General features: G+C 53.4%; 5 protein-coding genes and 1 non-coding gene across 6 annotated transcripts; 4 read left to right on the plus strand and 2 right to left on the minus strand.

Annotated features, from left to right (window-relative positions):
• Positions 1-397: 397 nt before the first annotated feature.
• COL26b_010342 (uncharacterized protein) lies at positions 398-2,052 on the plus strand (the record flags this gene model as incomplete). The annotated part of the gene is made up of 4 exons (XM_053183048.1): positions 398-636; positions 687-881; positions 934-1,380; positions 1,434-2,052. 4 exons carry the CDS (start codon positions 398-400, stop codon positions 2,050-2,052), a joined length of 1,500 nt encoding a protein of 499 aa, XP_053033034.1.
• Positions 2,053-2,167: 115 nt separating this feature from the next.
• Positions 2,168-3,481, minus strand: COL26b_010343 (uncharacterized protein; the record flags this gene model as incomplete). Its single annotated transcript, XM_053183049.1, has 1 exon — positions 2,168-3,481. The coding sequence occupies one exon, from the start codon at positions 3,479-3,481 to the stop codon at positions 2,168-2,170; it is 1,314 nt and encodes a 437-aa protein (XP_053033035.1).
• Positions 3,482-4,166: 685 nt separating this feature from the next.
• Positions 4,167-7,041, plus strand: MSH2 (MutS-like protein; the record flags this gene model as incomplete). Its single annotated transcript, XM_053183050.1, has 3 exons — positions 4,167-4,190; positions 4,243-4,374; positions 4,426-7,041. 3 exons carry the CDS (start codon positions 4,167-4,169, stop codon positions 7,039-7,041), a joined length of 2,772 nt encoding a protein of 923 aa, XP_053033036.1.
• Positions 7,042-9,668: 2,627 nt separating this feature from the next.
• COL26b_010345 (uncharacterized protein) lies at positions 9,669-10,463 on the minus strand (the record flags this gene model as incomplete). Its single annotated transcript, XM_053183051.1, has 4 exons — positions 9,669-9,763; positions 9,814-10,011; positions 10,083-10,202; positions 10,283-10,463. The coding sequence occupies 4 exons, from the start codon at positions 10,461-10,463 to the stop codon at positions 9,669-9,671; spliced, it is 594 nt and encodes a 197-aa protein (XP_053033037.1).
• Positions 10,464-12,080: 1,617 nt separating this feature from the next.
• Positions 12,081-15,847, plus strand: COL26b_010346 (uncharacterized protein; the record flags this gene model as incomplete). The annotated part of the gene is made up of 4 exons (XM_053183052.1): positions 12,081-12,165; positions 12,257-13,713; positions 13,772-14,174; positions 14,226-15,847. The coding sequence occupies 4 exons, from the start codon at positions 12,081-12,083 to the stop codon at positions 15,845-15,847; spliced, it is 3,567 nt and encodes a 1,188-aa protein (XP_053033038.1).
• A 1,132-nt stretch (positions 15,848-16,979) lies between these two features.
• Positions 16,980-17,063, plus strand: COL26b_010347. Its single transcript has one exon. It is a non-coding gene; the product is annotated as a tRNA-Thr (tRNA).
• The last annotated feature ends 1,757 nt before the right edge of the window (positions 17,064-18,820 follow it).

Here is an 18,820-nt window from a genome sequence, read left to right on the forward strand (position 1 = left end):
ATCAATCAAAACCTTGGGTTCTGAAGCGACTCAAAGGATGGTATACGAATTCAACATCAAGGTAGGTAGGGAAAGCAGATGTTGGACATAGCTTCAGCTGGGATGCCTAGGCCCATGCCCTTGCCCATGACGCCAGCTCCCTGCAAGGACGTGCAGGAGATGACTAAGCATGAGACAGGGGTCCATGGACAATTAACGCGAACAACGCGTCTGAGACGCGACATTGAATCATTCAACCCGCCCGCACTCAAGGCCCCGGCAACCCACCACCGGCGACGATTGACGGTTGCACTTTCGAGCGAGTCGCCAGACACACAAACACACAACCCCAAACTCAGATATGCCTCATTCTGTATCGCCAGAAGCCAATTCTCCCACAGCGGTTCCCGACGAGACAATGGCCGACTCTCCTGTCCCGCCCAATGCCGACAGCCAGGCGACTGACGGCGACGTTGCCATGGCTGAGGCTGCTGCCCCCGAGGTCTCTGCCCCCGAGGCCTCTGCTCCCGAGCAAAAGAAGGATATCAAGTTGGAGGACCTGTTCGACGATGCGGACTCAGACGACGAGTTTCCCAGCTCAAAACCGCAAGAAACTCCTGAGAGTTCTCCTGAGATCCTCACGCCCCCCTCTCCAACGTGAGTTCTGCAGTCAAAACTTCTTGGCTCCATCCTGACGTGCGAGGCAGAGATATCGCACACATGAAGGCTTCCGACCCCGAAATCATGCGCAGCTTCTACCAGCGCTTGTTTCCCTGGCGATACCTCTTCCAGTGGCTCAACCACAGCCCCTCCCCGACGAACGACTTTGGCCACAGAGAGTTCGCCTTCACACTGCAGAACGACGCATACCTACGATACCAATCTTTTGCGACACATGACCTGTAAGCGTGGACTTCATTGCAATGCTGAAGAACCCACCCTAACGTGCTGCAGCCTCCGCAAAGACGTCCTCCGCCTCATGCCCTCCCGTTTCGAAATCGGCCCCGTCTACAGCACCAACCCCCGTGACCGCAAGACCCTCCGCAACGCCAGCGCCTTCAAGCCCCTCGCCAAGGAACTCTGCTTCGATATCGATTTGACGGATTACGACGACATTAGAACGTGCTGCGACAAGGCCAACATTTGCATCAAGTGCTGGCAGTTCATCACTATGGCGATTAAGGTGGTTGACGTTGCCCTGCGGGACGACTTTGGTTTCAAGCACATCATGTGGGTTTACTCTGGACGAAGAGGTGCCCACGCGTGGGTTTGCGACAAGAAGGCCAGAACGATGGGCGACCAGATGAGGCGGTCGATCGCAGGGTATCTCGAGGTCATCAAAGGTGGAGCGCAAAGTGGAAAGAAGGTCAACCTGTGGCGGCCATTACATCCCCATGTCCAGTAAGCATCCCTCACTCTTTGTCCCAAAGCGAAACACTAAACTGGTGCTGCAGACGAAGCTTGGACACGCTTATGCCACACTTCCAAGAAGACGTCCTCGAAAACCAGGACCCCTGGGCCTCTAACGAACGCGCAGAGCGCCTGCTACAGCTCCTTCCGGACAAGACGCTCATCGACAACCTCCGCAAGAAGTGGGACGCCTCCCCCGGCCGGTCTTCCATCAATAAGTGGGCCGACATCGACGCCGTCGCTAAGACGAGCGCTGGCAAGAAGTTTGACGCGAGGGGGCTTCTGGACGCAAAGCAGGACATTCTCCTCGAGTACACGTACCCACGCCTCGATATCGAGGTCAGCAAGAAGCTGAACCATTTGCTCAAGTCGCCGTTCGTCGTGCACCCCGGCACCGGCAGGGTGTGTGTACCCATCGACACCAAGAACCTCGAGTATTTCGATCCCCTGAGCGTGCCAACGGTGCAAGGCTTGTTGGCAGAGATTGATGCGTGGAAGGGAGAGGAGGAGGGCGACGGGGCGCAAAAGAGTGTGCAGGACTGGGAGAAGACGAGCTTGAAGCCGTACGTGGAGCAATTCCGGTCCTTTGTGATTGGGTTGATGAAGGACGAGAGGGATAGCAAGGTCAAGAGGGAGAGGGAAGACGACTCGATGGAATTCTGAGCGCATATTCGACATGACTTGTATGATGGGCAAACTCGGTACCGGGGTCGGTGTTCTTGTCTTGGCACAGCAACTGGGGTATTATTGGATCTAATTATCACCTGTCAAATGCAGGCTATGAGGCACTCTCGGCCGTCTTGGCCTCCTCGCCCTTTGCCTCTGCTGGCTCGGGCACCGCAACATTCTCCGTAATGGTCTGCTGCTCATCCAAGTCTTCGTCGTCTTCCTCCTCGAACCTACTGTCCTCGACCTCTGCCGTCGGTGTCCCGCTCGCGCTGCCACCCTCGCCCTTGAGATGTGCCTCCTTGCGCTTGGGGATAACGCTCAGGAACGCCTCGGCCCAGTCGCCGGTCTCCAGCCACTTGAGCATGATCTCCACCACATGATTTGTAGCAAGCACCCTTCTACTGGAGATGTTCATGTACTCCCCAATAGGCAGCTTTGCTGTCTTGATCCCCAGCTCCCTCGCGCGGCGGTGGCAGAGACCCTTCTCGCGGTTGCGGTCGACGAGTCCGCCGATAACGTAGCTTACACCAGGCTCAAGGCGGTCGATCGTATTCGGGGAATCGGCAGAGAGATAGACGATGTTCTTCAACTCGTCCACCGGTTCCGGCTCGTGGTCGGGGGTCGGCGCATTGTCGTACACATCCCTCATAACAGCAGGCTTCTCCTTGCCCTCGCCCTTGAGCACCTCAATCACCTCGCCGCCCTTCTGACCTGCCATCAACTCATCCGCATCCTTCGCCGCCTCCACAAAGTTGCTCTCGACGAGCTTCACGCCCTTCCAGCCGTTATGCTGCCCGCCCAGGGTCGTGTCGAAGCGCTCCTTGAGCTTTCCACCGTACGAGCTGACGTACAGGTGCACGCGGTAGCGCGCCTGGCGGTTGTCGGAGTAGCAGCGCGTGATCTGGCTCGCGAGGCTGACGAGCTCCTTGTCGAGCATGTAGCTCTCAAAGTCGCAGTCGAGGATGAGGGTGACGGGCGTCTGAACGGCGGGGACCTTGGGGGTCTTGCGCTTCGGGGGGATGATGATCTGCGAGCGGTCGAGACCCTTGGCCTCGGCGTCCGCGACGATGGCGGCGATCTGGTCGCGGCGGGCGGCCTGGCGGTCGTGGCGCTTTTCTTTGCGCTTGCGCTTGCGGTCCTCGCGGCCTTCCTCAAATGCTTGTTTGCGTTTCAGTTTGCGGAGTTGGTTCTTGGAGAGTTTGGGTTCTTCTTCGGCGACGGCGGGGGAGGCGTCGTTGTCGTTCTCAGCGGCGGTTTTGGAGGCAGGTTGAGCTTCGGATTCGGGTGCCCCGCTACTTGATGCTGCGGCACCGTTGTCGCCATTGGCGGTCACAGGGACGGCGGATGTGGTTTCTTGGTTGCTGTCGGCCATCTCGAGGTCTACGGCCGGCTGGGTGACAGGGTCTGCAGCCGTGGAAGCCATCCTTGTGGTTGTGAGGCTGGTGACGAGTGCAAAGTTTGGGGTGCGAAGTGGGGGACTTTTTGGAAATTTCGGCGATGGTTTGCGATGGTTGACCTGGAGCCGATGCGCAGCTGCACCTTTGGAGAGAGACGCTAAGCCGTTTGTGGGGAATGGCGGGGCGGACGACGGTGCTGCACGGAGACACTGAGTTCGTGCTCTTAGGTGCAGCGTTCTGCAGAGCATGCACGCTGATGGGCTTGCTTGACGTTTCTTATGCGAAGTGGATAAAATTGAGCCTGAATTAAAGACGATGAAATGTGCTGGAGCTGAAATTGAGACTCAGCTGTTGAGGTCGATCTGCCTGTTAGAACGTTGAATAGTCATGAACAATTCTCGAATCTCAAAATCAGCACCAGTAGAGAGCTTTCAACGCTTAACCAGAATGGGGCTAGACTACTGGTCAGGATTCCCAGCTGCGGCAGAAACACTGAGGCGGTCAGACATGCCTAGCCCAAGGAGGACTAGCGCTGTCGCGACGCGAAATGGCAATCGAAGACGCGCTCCCGGGAAACCACTTTAACACCCGCGTAAGGTACCTAAAGCAAGCTGCACTCGTGAGGGTGATACTCGCCGGTTACACTCATTTCACCCACAACGTTCTTCTCATTCTCACTTGTCTTTTTTGAGCGTTCTACTATATACCAAGATGTCTTCCAGGCCTGAATTGAAGGTTTGTACTACAATTGCATATTTCCCCGTTCAATTGGCTAATACGTCACCAGGTCGACGACGAGCACGGCTTCATCCGCTTCTTCAAGTCCCTCCCAACCGTCCACGAAGACACCGTCCGCATTTTCGACCGAGGTGATTGGTACACCGCACACGGCGAAGATGCCAACTTCATTGCCCGCACAGTATGTTGGACCGTACCGTAGCAAGCCGCCTGCAGTACTGACTTTGTGCAGGTATACAAGACCACGTCCGTCGTGAGGACACTCGGCCGAGATGACAAGACCGGACTCGCCTCCGTGACAATGACGGTCACGGTATTCCGACAGTTTCTTCGAGAAGCTCTTTTCAAGCTTGGAAAGAGGATAGAGATATGGGAGAGCACCGGCGGCCGCATGAACTGGAAGGTCGTCAAGCAGGCGTCGCCCGGCAACCTGCAGGATGTCGAGGAGGACTTGGGTGGACAGATCGAGAACGCACCCATGATTCTAGCCGTCAAGATCTCTACGAAAGCATCTGAGGCAAGGAGCGTGGGAGTCTGTTTCGCAGACGCAAGCGTGCGAGAGCTGGGCGTCAGCGAGTTCCTCGACAACGATTTGTTCTCTAACTTCGAGGCTCTCCTCATCCAGCTGGGTGTCAGGGAGTGCCTGATCCAGACGGACAAGGCCGACAAGGCCAAGGACCCGGATTTGACGAAGCTGAAGCAAATCATCGTCAACTGCGGCGTGGCGATCTCGGAGCGATCCGGTGGCGAGTTTGGCACTAAGGACATTGAGCAGGACTTGGCGCGTCTTCTCAAGGACGAGCGGGCTACTACCCTGCTCCCTCAGACAGACCTCAAGCTGGCGATGGGCTCCGCCGCGGCACTTATCAAGTACCTTGGCGTGCTCCATGACCCTTCCAACTTTGGGCAGTACCAGCTTTACCAGCACGACCTCTCCCAGTATATGAAGCTGGATGCGGCGGCTTTGAAGGCTCTCAACCTGATGCCCGGCGCCCGTGATGGTGCCAAGACAATGAGCTTGTACGGCTTGTTGAACCACTGCAAGACTCCTGTTGGTAGCAGACTGCTGTCTCAGTGGCTGAAGCAGCCGCTCATGAGCAAAGAGGAGATTACCAAGCGCCAGCAACTGGTCGAGGCCTTTGTGAACGACACGGAGCTGAGACAGACCATGCAAGAGGAGCACCTTCGTTCCGTTCCCGATCTGTACCGCCTGGCCAAGCGTTTCCAGAGAGGCAAGGCGAATCTCGAGGACGTGGTCCGCGCATACCAGGTTGTCATTCGCCTCCCTGGTTTCCTGGGCACTTTCGAGGGCGTCATGGACGAGCAGTACAAGGACCCTCTCGACGAAGCCTACACAATCCCTCTGCGCGAACTCTCCGATAGTCTCGTGAAGCTTGCAGAGATGGTTGAGACAACGGTCGACTTGGACGCGTTGGACAACCACGAGTACATCATCAAGCCCGAGTTCGACGACAGTCTTCGCATCATTAGAAAGAAGCTCGACAAGCTTAAGCGCGATATTGACCAGGAGTTCTCCGATTCGGCTCGCGACCTGAAGCAAGAGGTGGGCAAGAAGATCTTCCTCGAGAACCACAAAGTCCACGGCTACTGCATGCGTCTTACCAGACAAGAAGCCGGAGCGATCCGCAACAAGTCGGGTTACCAGGAATGCTCAACCCAGAAGAACGGAGTCTACTTCACCACTAAGACCCTGCAAAGCCTCCGTCGCGAGTTTGATCAGCTTTCTCAAAACTACAACCGCACCCAGAGCAGTCTGGTGAACGAGGTTGTGGGTGTTGCGGCGTCTTACTGTCCGGTTCTGGAAAAGCTTGCCGGCGTGCTTGCCAATCTTGATGTGATTGTCTCTTTTGCACATTGCTCCGTTCACGCCCCATCCGAGTACGTCCGCCCAACGATCCACGCCCGTGGCCAAGGTCAGACCATTCTCAAGGAAGCCCGACACCCGTGTCTGGAGATGCAAGACGATGTCCAGTTCATCACCAACGACGTCTCATTAACCAGAGACAAGTCCTCTTTCCTCATCATCACTGGTCCCAACATGGGCGGAAAGTCGACCTACATCCGCCAGATCGGCGTCATTGCACTTATGGCGCAGATCGGATGCTTTGTGCCATGCTCCGAAGCTGAGCTGACCATCTTCGACTCGATCCTGGCGCGCGTGGGTGCCAGCGATTCACAGCTGAAGGGTGTCTCGACCTTCATGGCTGAGATGTTGGAGACGGCAAACATTCTCAAGTCGGCAACAGCCGAGTCTCTCATCATCATTGATGAGTTGGGACGTGGTACATCGACATACGACGGCTTCGGCCTCGCGTGGGCCATTTCAGAGCACATCGTCAAGGAGATTGGATGCTTCGCCATGTTCGCGACGCATTTCCACGAGCTGACGGCGCTGGCTGACGAGCACCCAGAAGTCCACAACCTTCACGTTGCAGCACACATCAGCGGCGGCAACGAGGGAGGCGAGAACACCAAGCGTGAGGTTACGCTCCTGTACAAGGTGGAAGACGGCGTCTGCGATCAGAGCTTCGGTATCCATGTCGCTGAGCTGGTCCGCTTCCCCGACAAGGTCGTGCGCATGGCGAAGCGCAAGGCCGACGAGCTCGAAGACTTCACTTCGAAGCACGAGGACCTCGGGCTGAAGTACAGCAAGACGGACATGGAGGAGGGCAGCGCGATGCTCAAGGAGATCCTGCTCAAGTGGAAGGAGGAGGTTGCCGCGGGGTCCATGAGCAAGGAGGAGATGGTGTCCAAGCTGAAGGGGTTGGTCATGGCGGACGAGAAGCTGCTTGCGAACCCCTTCTTCCAGTCCGTCAAGACCTTGTAAAGGTTGGATTTGATCAATGAGGCGGACATGATTTTGCTTTGGGTTGCTCGGCGTTCAGGGGAATTATGGGAAGTGTAATGATACTGGCTGGTTTGCGGCCTACGGAATAGCTACGTAGAGCCATGTGTAGACAAAATGCACCCCAAGAAGATATAAGATTCAATCAATTGGCGTTCTAAGCATCTTTCGATTGTGGAAAGCTGGAAAGCTATTTCGTGTTTGCCTAGGTGCCTTACGAAGCCGTTGGCCCAGCTCAGGTCCCTTGATTGCAGCTGAACCCGGGAAACTTTCACAGCTCACGGAACCCTCCCAAAAAGGCAGTGCCAACCCTTGGGTTCCTTCCCGTTTTGTCTCGTTCCACCTTAAACATACTCTAGGCAGCAGACAAAGATACTTAGCCTCCGTCGAGGGCAGCAGCCGTCAACCAGTTCACATACGGCACGGTCATCCCCCCGGATGGCCGAGTGGTAAAAGCACCAGCACAACATAATACCTGGTTCGACAGGGGAGCTCTGGTATCCCTCCAGGCGCACTTGGTTCGACGCTGACCCGCGGTAGCGCAAGGGCGTATTTTTTTAAATTTTGTTTTTGCGTGGGTCTCTTTTTCTTTTCTTTTTTCCTTTTGTTTTTTCCTGTCGATTTTATTCAGTGAGGGGTGCACCTGGGTTCAGAGGTAGGGTGTTAGTGAACCGAGGTGTGACAAGTATTTCAGGTGTGAGAACGGGAATGCGAGGAATGGTGTCAGATGTAAAGATAGAACGATGATTGGTCAAATCATGTGTTGTCATAAACAGCCTCTGAAGCTGAGTATCATCATGAAGATGGGGTCGAGACGAGGATGGAGAGAACGTACCGTCATGAGTAGGCGTAACGATGCTTGCTTGTCATGCAGGTCCGAGGAGAGAACGAGACGAGACAGTCATCGGCGGTAAGAGGTGAAGAAGTCTTGGCCCAAGAGTTAGTCGGACGATGTCAAACAAAACCATTGCGCAAGTAATTTGGGGAGTTGGTAGGGTATCAGAAAGTGATAGAACGGTGATGATTCGAATCATGTTGATGTAATCATAAACAGCCTCTGAAGCTGAGTCTCATCATGAAGGAGCGGTAGGGAGGAGATCGTGGACTTGACTTACGAGTACAACTAGAACACGCCACGCTGGCGACGCGACGAGAATGGCCAGGGCACAAGAGAGACCTGAGCAACATGGTTAGCTGCTGACGGCACTCGGAAGGATATGTGACAATAGTGCGCGGGGGGTAAGTGTCAGACAAAAAAGATAGAACGGTGATGTTTGAATCATGGGGTTCATAAACAGCCTCTGAAGCTGAGTCTCATCATGAAATGGAGGAGGGCAAAGACGCCTAATGGGCACAAAGAAACTTACATCTACTGGGGTGAGGATCACACAGGGACGTGGTCGGTGGAGAGATCAGGGGTCTGTTGGGTGGTCAGTCATTGCTTCCCACGAGATGGTATGTCAAGCGTTTTGAAGAAGGACAGGGTCAGAAAAATGATAGAACGGTGATGGGTCGAATCATGAAAAGATTTCATAAACAGCCTCTGAAAGCTAGGATTCGTCATGTTGAGGGTGGGCAAGGCGGCACGGTATTGAAGAGGAATTACGTACCGTTAATGGCGAGGCTATCGGGTGACGTGGGTGTCGAGACATATGTCAACTTGAGAGTCTTGGAACCAACAGTTAGCAAATGTACTAAGCCGAGTTGGCAGAGAAGAGTGTGGTTCGTGATTGGGATCAGACAAATGATAGAACGGTGAAAGGTCGAATCATGAAAGATTTTCATAAACAGCCTCTGAAGCTAATGTATCATCATGGAAGGGAGCAACATAAGAGACGAAAACTGGCTTACATTACGGTGATATCGACAGAACTTGCCGGGGGCTACGATTGTCCGGTTGGGGAAGGTCTGGGCCGATGCTGTTAGCTACAGATGAATGCAAAGAGATGCAGTCATGGCCGGGGTGAGAAATCCAAATCAGACAAATGATAGAACGGTGATGGGTCGAATCATATCTGATCATAAACAGCCTCTGAAGCTATTCTATCATCATGGAGAGAGGGGAAGCAGTAGTGCAGTGGGGGAGGCTTACATCGTGATGGGAGACAAGCACCCGCGTGCACACCATGGCATTTGGCTTCGCAGAGGACCTGGCTTGACGTAGTTAGCAACCGCGAAGAGACGTAAAGAGCGAGTAAATCAGGTAACCACAAGGTAAATCAGACAAATGATAGAACGGTGATGTTTCGAATCATGAAAAACTCATAAACAGCCTCTGAAGCTAGAGTGTCATCATACGAGGGATCGGCGAAAGCAGTGCTGTTAGTAACATACCATTTGTTGTGACGCAATCGGGCGGGTGCGTCGTTAGAGACAAGCACACATCACGCGGAGAGGTTACGCGCAGCGAAAAGCTCAGAGAGAGCATTGGAACAAATAATACAGTTTCCATTCCTCTAGCCGATGAGACTCCTCTTCTCGTGCCCACAGTTTTTCTCTCGCGGGCCTGTGTATGTACAAACGGGGAAGAAAAAAGAGCATGCCTCGCTTTGGCGGGTTTGGTGGTTTCGTTGTGGTGGTGGTAATGGTGGGGTAGGTTTTTTTCTTCTTTACTCGACTGTCGCCTTGACGGGGTTGATCTCGACTCCGTACTTCTCCTTGAGCCTTTCGCGTCTGCGCTCCTCGTAGCCGGGTGGGCGGATTCCTGTATCGTGTCAGCCTCCGGGCGGATGGACGGGGTGTTGGGTTGCGCACCTCTGCCCTCGCCAATCTCTGCAATCGTCTCCTCAATCGGGCGTCGCCTAGCCGCGCGCATGGCCATCTTGCTGTCAAACTCCTCCTCGTCTGGTCTGTCGGCCCGGTTGATCCAGAGGCGTCCTCCGGTGAGGGCGAAGACTCCCTGCCAGGCGGCGAAGCCGGCGCCGAGGCCAAGCACGATGGGCATTCTCTTGGCTGTGGTGCAGCGTAAGTATGACTACCATAATCCAAATGCAGCGTTTATCGCCTAGGGCAAGTGTCCGTACTCGTCAATCCAAGGATAGAACCGGCGAAGAAACCGGCGGTTGCGCTGTTCCACGCATCGTCCTTTTCCCTCAGGTTGGCCATGGCAGTCTGGGTGAAGCCGTACGCGCCGCCGCCGAGAGCTGTTCGAGTGTCTCCGTCAGCCCACACACGTTCCCATTTAAACCCCCCCGCGCATCCCTCGCATGTTCGTTAAACGTACTCATGACGGCAATGATGCCTCCGCTGCGGGTGAAGACGGACATGGCGCCGACATTCTGCTTCTGAAGGGCGTTGGTGATGGCGGCCAAGAAGAAACCAGCACCGCCAAGAGCGACGCTGGACTTAATGGCGGTCTTGATGGCATCCTTGGGATGGTACGTGTCGTCGTGGTCGCCGGCCATGGTGGATTCGGGGGCACTCCGCGGGCCAGAGGTTCAATTGGAAGAAACGAAGGATTGGTGAGGGATGTTGCGGAAGTTTGAGGTCGGGTTGAAGCTCCACGGACGATGTGGAGCTTCCGGCGGGACAGTCACGTGGTCTGGTTCGGTGAGGAGCCAATCATATAGCAGGGGATGGTCAACTTTTAGAGCAAATAGAGAACAGCCAAGCTCGGTGAAAGTCGGCAGGAGGCGCAAGGCATCAATTGCTTCCGTATACATCCCAAGTACTTGTACGTTCTAGTTTTCAATTTTTCGCAAAGTGTTTAAGAATTTGGCAGGAAATGCAGCTGTCTTCTTCTCAAGATTGTCAATAGCTCTGCATTGGCTCAGCTCGAGCTTGGGTGACTAAGCCAGGCACGCATTCACAGAGGATATGAGCTTCTGTCACGTGTTTCATCACGTGGTATCTTCTCGTCTGTCGGTCCCCTCTGATGCCACATCCTTGCATTCCATGTGATTCTAACTACACGGAACATCGCGGCGCACCTTAAAGATCCTCCCCACCAATTGGGGAGAGAAGATCGGCTAGTTTTCCTGTGTCTGGGCGACTACATTTCCTGTGTACTAGGTGACTTTTATAAGGACGACGACGATAAGTAGACAGCGATAATAGCAACAACAGTAGCAACGAGAGCAGTAACGATAATGGCGGGCACATAGGAAGAGTAGTCGCTCTAGCACAGGAAAAATAGGTGGCCTGGGGGAGAGGGGAACAAGGTTGGCCCTGCATCAATCAGATAGCGATAACAGATGCCGACCTAGCTCTAGGCGGTACCTCTGCTAGGTACCTAAACATCCAGCTGCACCAGCGCTAACGTACCCACGGGCCGCTCTAAAACTGCCCCGGCGCCCAGTGTGCTGTGCGAGGCTGCCAACTGCACTGCGTCAGCCTGTCCACGTCTCGGTCCCCCGCCACTGCCCACCTTTGCCTCACCAGGTTATTGGAGGAAGGTGCCACCTTCTAGAAGCCGGCGCATAGGTAAGGTAGCTTAAGGCCTGCCATTCCCTGTCCTTGACGCAGTGCATGAAAGCTGTCGTAATGGTGCCGATGGGACAGCTTTCGACATTTTCAACTTCTCCCAGGGCATGTGGTGTTTGTCCTTGCATTTAGATACCCGCCTTTACGACCTCCATCTGTCTGTCCCTTGCGGTGCTTTAGAAAGCAGCGTCCACCTCTTGTCGCCGCTGCTGTCGCCCGCTTCTCGACAGCAAACGGACAACCGCTTCGTTTGTACCTAGCCGGCGACGACCTGTCACCACACACGACAACACGACACATATCAATAGAACAGGGCACTGTTGAGTCATGTATGTTTTCTCACTCTCGCATCGCGCGCCTGCCAATGGTCGCTCGCTGTTTCTGGGTACTGACCTCACCTGGTGCGTAGTGACCCGCTGTGATCAACCCCTCCTCCACGAACGAACGAACGAACCGATCAAGGCGAGCACATCTCAAGAAAATCCGACACGACCGAGACCATCGTTACGGACAACGGGATTAGGCCACTACAACAGAGTTACAAAGACGCTGGGAGCTGTCCTGACGGCAATATGGTCGCGACAGACAGCCACGCCATCATGTCTCCCCCAGATTCGCCGCCCATGACGCAGCACTGGGAGGGCCGCGCGCCACAGGTCAAGGAGGGGATGGTTGGCAAGTCGGGTATGTCTGTTGGTGCGCCTCTCGGGTTGTCGGTGTTCTCCATGACATCCGAGAAATTGGATAGGCTTCAGTTGGACTAACCGCCCGGCAGGCCGTCTCGCCCCCAGATGGGTTCACGACCTTCTCAACTCTGAGCTCGACGTCGGCTCATTCACTAATATCCAATGGGATCCGAATGCCCGTTGCAGCCGCAAGGGTGCATCCCACACACTCGTCCTTGTTGGCAACCAGAGTACCGCCGACGCCGCGAATCCTGGTGTTCTCTCCTGCGTCTGCACTACATGCGACTTCCATTTCCTCATCAGGAGAGCTTGGGACCCTGACCAACTGGTTCAACTCTGCCAGCCCGCACCCCTCCACTTTCCCCTAGAAGACACAGACTTTTATCTGCATCATCTGGTCAATGTCCGACAGCCATCTCAGCACCAGGACTACACCTCCGAGTACCACCCTCTGATCAAAGAGTCTCTCATCGCCGTAGAGCACTTTGCGTGCTCGGCCCCTCGTTGTACATTCCAGGTTACAGCCGAGATATCGCGTCCTCGTCTGAAGCGGGAATGGGTTCAGCTCCTGACCGATCAGCAACGAATTCTCGACAACTTGGCAAATGCTCGGAAGGAGTCCCCGGACCGCTTCGCAGACGCCAGAGACGACTGGTGTACTAGCGCGCCCTCCACTCTCAACACATACCTGCGAGATTTACTAGACAAACCGAATCCCCGCAACATTTCGCAACGTAACAAGCGGTTCCATGTCGTGTTCGGAGAAGAATGTTATGTTATTTTCAGGGCGATTCAGTTTTCGGAGGAGACGCTCGAAAAGGACGAGGTCCCGGAGCCTTACTTTATCCCACCCAAGTTGGAGTCTGGTACGCCTGGCACACCAACAAAGATTAGCACTCTTCGGGCGTTCATCGAGGACATGCAGGCTGAAACAGAGAGCCTGATCGTTCGCAGTGGAAGGACAGGTGAATCACGAGCTGCTGCTGGAAACCGTCTTTCAAAGGAGTTGCAATGCTTTGACTATCCACGGAACAAAACCACTTCGACAGCTCTCGAGGCTCATCGAATACTCGGCGTGTTGCCAGACTTCGACAGGGCCCTCATCGTCTACGCCTACAAACGGCAGTCTGTCTTATGCGAGCAACGTCGAGCAGACTATGTGGCGGCACTTCGCGACATTGCCCAGGAACATGCTGACGATGAGTTTCAAACACAGGCAGTGCAGGAGCTCACGCTGGTGGAGAGGACGCCCAGTGGGAATAATGGAGCAGTGGATGAGCTCCAGCAACAGGCATACTCGTTCTTCAGCCTGCAGTACACTGCGTCTGATGACGAGGTTATTTCTGCATACAATAGGAAGATTGAGCACTCTCCCTCCCAAGCCGATTTCGCGCGAGAGATGATGCAAGTCATCGGGCGCCATAGATCCAGCGACAGGATTCTACTCCAGACCACTGGGCCGATGGACATTTCCACAGCTTATCGAATTCTTGAGACAGAAAAGGAGTGGCCAGATGATAGCATTCGCGCCATGAGTGAGGTTAAGGTGTGTTGAACGAGAAGAGAGCCCCGCCGTGCTACTGCGACTAACATCTCTTTCCTAGGTCACTAACAATGCCGGGAACAAGCCAGTCATTGACCAGGCGCTGAACGCTTTGGAGGCCATTGCCAATGATAGAAAGAGCGACATGCTGCACCAGACAGTTCTAAGCTGGAGAAGTGATGCGGGAAGCTCAGCGAAAATCAACTCGACCTCTGGGTTGGCCACAGCGTCTGAAGAGAACACCAAGCCTCGTCTTGACCTGCCTGCTGGGCTTGAAAACATTGGTAACACATGCTATCTCAACAGTATTTTACAATACCTGAGAACGGTTGTGCCTCTCAGGACGCTGCTTGCTCGATACGCAGACTACCAGCTTGGTCAAGATGAGTCCGAGGTCACGATGAGACGAATTGGAGGAAACAAACTCCCGGTCGAGCAGGCTGAAGCGGTAATTGCAAGAATATGTGAGTTACCAGCTAACGATTATCCCTGAGTCCCATGCTAATTTTCCTCAGTCGTCGAAGAACTTAGCAAGCTATTGGAGGATCTCGACAAAACCAAAGAAACAGCTATCCGTCCGTCGCAACGTCTTGCCAACGCAGTGCTCCTACCCACGATTGAGATCAAGAAGCAGTCGAACGCGGAGGAGGGTCCGAAGACGCAAGAGGTTATGGGCGCACAGTTTCCTTTGCCCCCACCACTCCCGGCACGTCCTGCTCCAGTACCTCCCGCAAAGACCGTGGAACACGTCGGGCCCTTACCAGACGCAAACATGGTCAACATCACTGTAGACTCTGTCTCAGGCTCTGCAAGCAGTGTGAGCTCACAGACGCTGGTCAGTCTGGACGCCGACCAAGATAAGAATGCCGTACATGAGGACAACATGGACGTAAAATTCATCTCTGAGCACCCTGTACCTCCAAGCGACTCGGATGAAAAGGATGTGCAGATGGTTGATGCACACGCACCTTCGGTCGAAGAAAGAGTTCTCAAAGCTCTTGAAACCCAGAAGCGTTCTTCTGGCACCGACCAGCAAGACGTCGAAGAAGTCATGGGTAGCATCATCAACCGTCTGCAAGCAGCAATCAAACCCACCGAGACCGACTCCAACGAAATCCAGTGGGAGCCAATCATGAACACGTTCTACGTCGAACTGGCCAACCACACAAAAATGCCCAATCAAGAAAGGTTTACCGCAGAGTCCATCTTGGAACGTGCGATAACAGCGTACCCTGCAGAGGGAGGACCCAGCACGATTGAGCAAGGCCTTGATCGAAACTTCAACGTCCAGCGGGTCGCTACCACTGACGGACATGACATCATGCGATTCACCTCCATCAAGAGGCTTCCGCCGATCTTGCATGTACTCATTCAAAGAACAAAGAACGACGGCCGGAAGAATATGAACCCTGTCCAAGTATCCGAAACGCTCTGCTTGGACAAACACATGGATGCGGCTGGAGACCCGGATGCCCTCAAACTCAAGCAAAAAGGATGGGTCATCCAGGAGCGTCTCGACCAACTGAGCAACAACGCAAAGACTTCTGCCGATAACCCAGAGCTTATGGATAAGTTCATCGACGGCTTCGTTCGCGTCGACAAGCCAGAAGAGGAAAAGTCAGTCTTGACCGACGAACCTACAACATCGCTCAGTTTTGCTGGGGAGGAACTCGTATTTCCAGCCTACGCCTCACCCCCAGACTCAATGCTTGAGAAAGTTGACGCCCCTGTTGGAGCTTTGGCGGATTCTCGCCAGAAAATCAAGAGCATGCGTGAAGAAGAAATGAAGGCGCGCTCGACTGAACATGACGCACTTTTCCAAACGCGAAAGCAGGTATATCGTTTGCAAGCGGTCATATGTCACAGCGGACAGCTGAATGCGGGGCACTACTGGGTATGGATTCACGACTTCGAAGACAACATCTGGCGCAAGTACAACGATCGTACGGTTACAGAGAACGCTAGCACCGAGAAGGTTCTGGAGCTTCTCAACAGTAACGGCGATCCATACTACCTGTGCTACGTCGATGACAAGAAGCTCGACTTGGTCAAAGTTCCGAAGCGCAACTTGGACGCAGATGGCGACATCGATCTGATTGATGTACATGCCCTGCCCTCGGAGACCGGTCGAACCTAGTGGGGCGTCTGTGTTGCAGAGGACAGCTCTGTTGCAGCTGAGGATAATGGTGTTGTGACCGACGCCGCCTTTGACAGGGACGCCAACGACAGGGGACGCCAACGACAGGGAACGCCAATGACAGACGCCAAGGAGAGGGACGGCGATGAGACAGGTAAGGGGATGAGCAGTTACTCGCGTCGCCGTACACGCAATGCTGAATCTCACAAGCCATCCCTCAAACGCGAAAGGCGCTACAGCGATTCCACCTTGACTAAGAGACGAGTTACTCGGTCCGTCACTCGTTCTAGAAAAAGGCAAGCGGACTGCACAGATGAGAACGCGGCAAGTTCTTCAAAACCACGTGTCAGCGTCAAAAGAAGAACCCGACTCTAGATCACGATTCGAGGTTTACGGCGTTGAGGAATAAAAGAGAAGCACCTGAACCCGGCGCTTCGAAACAGAAGAAAGCGAAGACGTACATGAGCGGCGAGAGTACTGGGTATCGATTGAGACGTTAGTGTCTGGTCTCAAACGTCAATTCCATAGCTAGATGCATTATGACGAAGGTTTACGGGCGTCAGTTCATTATTTGGGTTTACTTAGTGGTCTTGCTTACTTCACCAAGCATGGATGGCGAAAGAATTGGTAGCAGCATGATTACTGCTCGCAGCATAGCATTTGCAGCTCAATACCCAGAGATTAGACAGCATTACCGCATTGTGCGCTTACGCTCGTCGTGTTGTGTCCAGTGTCTGATGATGAGGTCCTTGCAGGTTCGTCCGATTGATGAAGAGAGTTTTGCTACCCGGGCAGTGTTAGATGGCTATCCGGGCAGTAACCCCTACGACCTGTAGTGATAGAGAGAACGACAGGAGTGACAATAAGGATGGATAATGACGATAGACGAAGACGATGATAGACGACGATATCGATAGACGACGACGATGAATCTCTGACGTCTCCGTCGCCTGGCTTTGTTCGCAGCGTTGTGAGCTTCCCGCCCCAGAGCCCCGCTCCGTACCCGTTTGTTCCGCGCCCCGAGCCCCCATCTATCCACACACGGCGCCAACTTTGATATCCACACCATCGTCGTCGCCAGCCACTGTGGAGATGTCTCACGTATTTGCCGTCCAACCAGCATCCTCAACATGCCCCTTTGGCTCAGTGGTAGAGCGTCTCACTCGTATCGCTGCGAACTATGAGAAGGTCCACGGTTCAATCCCGTGAGGGGGCATTTCCTTTTGCTTCGGGCTACTTTAACAAGCTTTTTGGCCCTAGAGGACGTGGCGTTTTGTTTTGATGTTTTACTGGCTGGTTTGGAGGCCATGACGGTTGTCTCGAGAGGTCAGGGCGGTGATGTATTAGCTGATAATCAAGCAATCCCGCAAATATGATAGAATTATTGCTGTACGGCCTGATGGCTAATTATCCTGAAAGTTTTCATGATTCATCAGGAAAGCGATCTTTATGAAGCGACTTCCTTTGCCGGGGAAGAGGTTGACGCAACAAACTCACGATATTCGAACCGAATACACCGCTGATAGAGCTGCGAGATAGACCAGATGGGCGTAGTCTGCTACCTATTTTTCATACATGTATGGTTTGTGACAGACACCGCTGTCACATTCAAAAGCGGCAGAGATTTGCTACACGACTCGATTGCAGAGAAGCATGAGATAACGTCTTGTTTCCTGGTGCGGCTTCGAATTTCTGGCTTCGAATTTCTCTCCTGTTGGGAATGCTGGTAACAGCCATTAAAAGGTTTGGTTCCAAACCAAAATGTCCAGCCGCGGTGCCTCAAAATCCCTCATATGGGACATATAGTACAGCAGAGTAAAGCTGAAAGAAATATATCGCTTGCGTAAGGACACCAAACTAATGTGGCATCAGTGTCTTATGCATTGGCGAATACAGGCAGAACGCGGGAGACGGCGACAAACAACACAACGGGCTGGCTAGTTACTCTTCGCATCGACTCGAGCCTGGAAGCAGAATGTCTAGGGGCTACTAAAGTATTCTTCGTTTGGTATCTTTTATAGGACTAAAATTGACACTGCCCTTTATTGCTTCTTGGTCTGATTTCTCCAGAGTTCTCCTTGTGAACTTTTAAATACGGAATACCAATGGAATATGATGAGGTGTAAGGCCACCCTCTCCAGGAGCAGTCTGTGGTCTTGGTTTTGTGTCAGCTCTGCTGTGCGCGAAAAGAAAAATGCGAATGTGGAAGACTTTACAACTTGGTGAACAGACGCTCATTCTTTACTAAGATGCTCGTAGTATAAAACGCGTGGTACTAGGATGAAGGCAGTGAGACACAGACTCAACAACAATGAAGATCTCCGATTTGACCTGTTTTGTGGATACGCAGAGGACTATGGTCGCTGAGAAGAACGCCAAATATACCAGCGTCTCAACATCTGAAGCCCAGGGCGTGCAGAAGAGATAATCAACCGCAACCGTGCAGTCTACTGCTTATTACGTATTCAATACACGGATGAAAACAGAGTTAACCAACATCACCAAATGCGATTTATCAAAGTCAATCAAAACAGTCTTATTGACGATGAACTCTTTTAAGCCGCGTATTACGACGCCTTGATTTAAAGCAAGCCTCACCAGGCTCACTGCACTCCCTAACTACGCAAGACTTTCCTTAAGATCAACTCAAATATTCAGGTAGATCTCCCTAACACCAGCAGGCTTGCGGTAGAAATAAAGCAGCGTCCCTACACTTCAGAGTTAGCAGCCGCAAACAAATAAGAAGAACCTCTACCGTATGCAACCAGGTCTTCTATAACCATTAACATAGGGAGCATAGAAAATAAACCCGCACTTTAAGACTTCGCTATATAGTGTTACGGTCAGCTATCCGACAGTAGGGTCTGCTAACAGAAGTTGGGGATTGACGTTTAAACAGTACACTGGGGTCGTGGTCGTAGGTCGTAGGTCGTAGGCTGTAGTAGATCAAGTCTTCAGAGGCTAAGGTGATCA

This window comes from Colletotrichum chrysophilum, assembly GCF_026319265.1.
Source record: "Colletotrichum chrysophilum strain AFK26 chromosome Unknown scaffold_109, whole genome shotgun sequence".
NCBI lineage: Eukaryota > Fungi > Ascomycota > Sordariomycetes > Glomerellales > Glomerellaceae > Colletotrichum > Colletotrichum chrysophilum.